This window comes from Callorhinus ursinus, unplaced genomic scaffold, assembly GCF_003265705.2.
Source record: "Callorhinus ursinus isolate GAN/ISIS: 27379988/994484 unplaced genomic scaffold, GSC_fseal_2.0 scaffold41, whole genome shotgun sequence".
Taxonomy (NCBI): domain Eukaryota; kingdom Metazoa; phylum Chordata; class Mammalia; order Carnivora; family Otariidae; genus Callorhinus; species Callorhinus ursinus.
Genome location: NW_027397103.1, coordinates 9,151,503 through 9,157,244, shown reverse-complemented (window position 1 = coordinate 9,157,244; position 5,742 = coordinate 9,151,503). Strand labels below are relative to the sequence as shown.

Sequence of the window (5,742 nt, the reverse complement as noted above, 5' to 3'; positions counted from 1 at the left end):
GGAGTGTGACTGTGGACCTGACTGTGGTAATAACCCATGCTGTGACCGAACTTGTAGGCTGAAGGAAAAAGCAAAGTGCAGTCCTGGGCCCTGCTGTAATGACACGTGTCAATATTTAGTAAAGGGATCCATGTGTCGTCCTTCTTCTGGAGAGTGTGACCTTCCAGAATATTGTGATGGTACCTCTGACAGATGCCCCACCAACACATACAAGCAAGATGGTACATCTTGTCAAAGAGTTCACTATTGCATTCAGGGTGTGTGCAAGACCCCTGATTTTCAATGTGTAAGTGTTTTTGGATACCCTGCAAGGTCTGCCCCAGAAGATTGTTACATTCACATGAACACTAAAGGGGATCGGTTTGGAAACTGTGGCCTTCCCACTTCAGGTAACCAGGAATATGTTAAGTGTACAGGTGAAAATATATATTGTGGGAAAATTATATGTACAAATGTTAAACATGTACCATCGATCAAACCCATGGAAACAATGATCCAGGTCCCTCATAAGGATGACTGGTGTTGGAGCATGGATGTCTATAATGATACTGATATCCCTGATGATGGTTATGTGCAAATTGGCACACTCTGTGCCCCAGAAAAAATCTGTATGAATAACTCCTGCGTCAATCATGATGCGCTCAACTATGACTGTGATACAAAAGAGATGTGTAATGGGAGAGGAGTTTGCAACAATTTAAAGCACTGTCATTGTGAGGCTGGCTATGCCCCACCTGACTGCAAAACTGGAGGAACTGGGGGTAGTGTGGACAGTGGCTCTCCCGTTGTACAACAGGAAACTGAAAACACTATCAATGTTGCCAAACATGAAGATAGTTACTTAGACTATATGGTCATATTATTTTTCATACTTTTTTCCCTAATATTAATAATCATAATTGTTTGTGTCATCATCATGTGTAAACGTTCAAGAGAAGCTCCTCCAGAGCCCACAGAAAAGGGTCCAGAAGAGGCTGCAGTAAAGCCCCCAGAAGAGGCAGCGGAAGAGGCTCCGCCAGAAGAAGAGGAAGAGGAAGAGGAAGAGGAAGAGGAAGAAGAGGGAGAGGAGGAAGAGGAAGAAGAGGAAGAAGAGGAAGAATCAGAGCCATAAGAGAAGTAGTAGCAGGAAGAAGCTAAATATATCAAACATCTGAAGCACTGAGTGGGAATGAGATGTTCAGGGAAGTAAAGGTGAAGTGGAAATTGATGGCTCCACTGGCTCTGAATAGAAATATGCTGTCTACGAAAATATACTAATGTAGGGGGAGGGATTCATCCACTTTTATTATTCATTTTAGTAATTAAGGTTTTATTTATTTACTATATTAAATATTTTACTTTTTCTTTTCCACATTTCATTTCAACTCTTCACATGCATCTGTAGACATCAGTGTCTTTGTCTTGGGCCTATTTTTCCATTCACCAGAAACTTCTTTAGTACATGCCATCTTTCATCTAAGTTGTTTGACATATGCTACCACATTTCCCTGGATCTATTACTTTCATTTTGCAAGCAACCACTACCTATTATGAGGACAGTTGTTTATGTGATCATTTTAATTTGTCTTATAAATGTACATTCATGAAATGAGTGTTTAAATACAAAAATAAATAAAACCCTATTCAGATTATACATCTCTTCAGATTGCACTTGGCATAGTTATTGAGTCCATTTTGTTCTGGGACTCTGTGGGATGTAGTATACCTGGGAAGCCAGAAGACCCTGATTGTCCCAAGGTCAAGGGGCAAGTGTTAAATTCATGTACCTTTTCAAATCTGGCAGATGTTTAACATGATGTATGTATATCCAATTTATTACTTCCCAGTATCTCCAAGAACTTCGTAGAATCTTTCTCCCTTTCACTCAAAAGGTTTCATTTCTTTTTCTTCTAGAGCAGATTTCATAGCCTTTACTCTTTACTAATCTTCATGGGATGAATTTCAGACCTCCAAATGTCTCATGTCTGATGAACATCACCTAGACTCAGAAAACTGTATTTATGCTTATAACAGTATACAGATCCCAACCCACCAGTTTTTCTATTTTTTTAATTCATTGAAATTAATAACTTGTTGACTAACATCAGAAGGAATCTCTCCACTTACAGGTAACAGAGCTTAGAGGTGGTAAATACTTCTCTGTGAAGAAGCACAAAACAAGTATAATATTAATTTATTCATTTTGTGGTAGGAACTGTGTAAAATACTTTGCATTCATTTTCTCATCTTAATCCTCCCAACTTCCCCATGAAACCTCCATCTTGTTCATGAGGAAGCAAAGAAAATTTGCTCCAGAACCGGTCAGTGGTGGAACCTGCATCACTCCTCAGGTACGATTTAATCTCCATTCTCCACTCCCTCATGGGCCTATTCTTGTGGTAAAAAGTGATAGGGAAGGCACTCAATATGTCCCTAGTTGACCTCTATTTTATGAGTTCTCAAATCATGTAATTATTATCAACAAAAATGTCTTTTCTCCTATTACATCTTGACATCATGGAATAGCAGGTTGTCATCCTATTCAGTACTTGGAGTCAGCATATTGTAAGTGATTAATAAATGTCTATCACGTGAGTAATTAACTGGAGCTAACCTTAAAATACAGGTCCAGATTCATTCCCTTGGCAGAATGCCTCTTGCTACTCCTTAACACAACCAAAATCTTACTTAGATGCAGTATTAATATTAAACACTTTTTAAATATATTCATTTGGGGGGGAGGGGAAGAGAGGGAGGGAGAGAGAATCCTAAGCAGACTCTTTGCTGAACTTGGAGCCCGACAGGGTGCTCCATCCCAGGACCCTGAGATCACGACCTAAGCTGAAACCAAGAGTCAGATGCTTAGCCAACTCTGCCACCCCAAGGCCCTGACTGCTAAATATTTGTAAATCGTCAAGTAAATAATACAACGTTTATAAAATCTTGAATTCCAGGAAATGAAGATTGAACCACATTAGGGTAGACTATGGTAGGGGAGGAGGCCAGTTTAAATGTGGGCAGGAGAAAGCAGTTAGATGTAACTTGCATTGTGAAATCTCCCCGTTGAAAGGTCTGTTTCTTGTGAAGTTTGGATGACAACAGTTCTGCATTGTGTGTGACTGCCTCTAGGAAGTATACCTTTTCATCTGATTCCTCTCCCCATTACATTTGGGGGATTCTGATGAATGTTTGCCTGTTCCAATCATTTGTGTCAGCAGTCACCAGCCATCTGCTCCCCTAAAACCTCTGATGGTGACTTGCTTTCCCCTGTCTTTCCTGAGCAGCTATTGTCCTTTCTGTGCTGCCTCAGGCAGCAGAGACCCAGGCCCTTCCCTTAATTCCTCAAAGCACAGCCGGGTCCAGGCTCTACATTTTTATCCATATTTTGGAGCAAAGGGAAATTACAATGTGGAAAAAGAAAAATTTGGATTGCTGCAGATATGTATTAATGCTCCTGGAGTCCAGGGGTTTTGCCCTGTTGCTAGAGTTGGATAGGCCATTCCTCTCCTCAGACCTGACCCAACATCCTCTCCTGTTCCTATAGGACTGCTTGTGAGAATATCCTTGTTGCCTGGAGTCAGACTCCACCACATTCTCTAGGGCCCAGTGAGATGGGAAAGAAATTATTTTAAAAATAATTCACAGAAAACCCAGATCACGTCATCAAAACCTCACATGAATGTAATTATGCCCACAATAAAGACAAAGTATGAAATTAGTTTGATAAAAATTTAGCTTTTTGTATGTTCAAACTTCATTTTTTAAAAAGATTTTATTTATTTATTTGACAGAGAGAGATACAGTGAGAGAGGGAACACAAGCAGGGAGAGTGGGAGAGGGAGAAGCAGGCCTCCCACGGAGAAGGGAGCCCGATGCGGGGCTCAATCCCTGGGACCATGAACTGAGCCGAAGGCAGACGCTTAATGACTGAGCCACCCAGGTGCCCCTCAAACTTCATTTTTAAGCTCATTTTTATTGAAATATAATTGACATATAACATTACATTAGTTTCAGGTGCACAACATAAGGATTCATATTTGCAAATATTGTGAAATGGTTACCACAGTAAGTGTAGTTAACATGCATCACCACACAATTATAATTTTTTTTCTTACGATGAGTTTAAACTGTCTTAGCAATTTTCAAATACATAGTACAGTATTAATTAGTCATCATGCTGTATATTATATCCCCAGGACTTATTTATTCTAACTGAAAGTCTGTACTTCTTGGCCACCTTCACCCATTTCACCAACTCTCTCATCCCCTGCCTCTGGCAACTTATTTGTTCTCTGTGTCTATATTTTTGCTTGTTTTTAGATTCCACATACAATTGAGATCATATGGTATTGCTCTTTCTCTAGTGACTTATTTTACTTATCAGAATTCTCTCAATGTCCATTCATGTTGTTATAAATGGCAAGATTTCCTTTTTTATTGCTTAATAAGTGTGTATATATATATATATATTATGTATAATATGTGTTTTTCTTTATCCATTCATCCAATGATAAACACCTAGGTTGCTTCCATGTCTTGGCTATTGTAAATAATGCTGCATGAATATGGAGGTGCAGATATCTTTTCAATTTCATGTTTTTGTTTCCTTTGGATAGCCAGTAGTGGAATTACTAAATCATATCATAGTTTTATTTTTAATTTTTTGAGGAACCTCCATAATGTTTTTTTCATAATGGCTGCATCAATTTACATTTCCACCAACAGCGCACAGGGTTCCCTTTTGTCCACATCCTAGCCAACACTTGTTATTTCGTGTCTTTTTGATAATAACCATTCTAACAGGTGCAGGGTGATATCTCATTGTACCTTTGATTTGCATTTCCCTGATGATTAGTGATACTGAGTTCCTTTACATGGACCTGTTCGCCATCTGGTATGTCTTCTTTGCAAAAATGTCTATTCAGATGCTCTGCCCATTTTTTAATTGGTTTGTTTTATTGCTATTTAGTTGTAGGAGTTCTTTATATAATTAACCTCTTGTTAAATACACGATTTGCAGATATTTTCTTCCATTCAGTAGTTGCCTTTTCATTTTGTTGACGACTTCCTTTGCTGTGGAAGCTTTTATTTTTTATTTTAGATTTTATTTAAATTCAAGTTAGTTAACATATAGTGTAATATTAATTTCAGGGGTAGAATTTAGTGATTCATCATTTGCATATAACATCCAGTGCTCATTCCATCAAGTGCCCTCCTTAATGCCCATCACCCATTTTACTCAATGCCCCCATCCTCCTCCCCTTCAACAGCTCAGTTTGTTCCCTATTGTTTTTTTAAAAAAGATTTTATTTGAGAGAGAGAGAGAGATCGAGAGAGCACGAGCGGAGCGGGGGTTGGGGGGTTGGGAGGGTCAGAGGGAGAGGGAGAAGTAAACTCCCTACAGAGCAGGAAGCCCAATGCAGGGCTCCATCCCGGACTCTGAGATCATGACCTGAGCTGAAGGCAGACACTTAACCACCTGAGCCACCCAGGTATCCAGTTTGTTCCCTATTGTTAAGAGTCTCTTATGCTTTTAGTTCCTCTCTGTTTTTAATCTTACCTTATTTTTCCTTCCCTTCCCCTACGTTCATCAGTTTTGTTTCTTAAATTCCACATATGAGTGAGATCATATGATATTTGTCTTTCTCTGACTAATTTTGCTTAGCATAATACCCTCTAGTTCCATCCACGTTGTTGCAAATGGCAAGATTTCATTCTTTTTGGTGGCTGAGTAATATTCCATTGTGTGTGTGTGTGTGTGTG

The 5,742-nt window shown here is 39.2% G+C and overlaps 2 protein-coding genes across 2 annotated transcripts in view; one reads left to right on the top strand and one right to left on the bottom strand.

Annotated features, from left to right (window-relative positions):
• The window catches only part of LOC141370654 (disintegrin and metalloproteinase domain-containing protein 1a-like), a 1,958-nt gene extending 262 nt beyond the window's left edge, over positions 1 to 1,696 (top strand). The window contains exon 2 of the mRNA XM_073881304.1: positions 5 to 1,696. Within this exon, the coding sequence (XP_073737405.1) occupies positions 5 to 1,111 (1,107 nt within the window). The 3' untranslated portion in view covers positions 1,112 to 1,696. The remainder of the gene's footprint in view (positions 1 to 4) is intronic.
• Positions 1 to 5,742, bottom strand: part of TMEM116 (transmembrane protein 116) — a 95,543-nt gene that overhangs the window by 14,654 nt on the left and 75,147 nt on the right. The window lies entirely within an intron of this gene.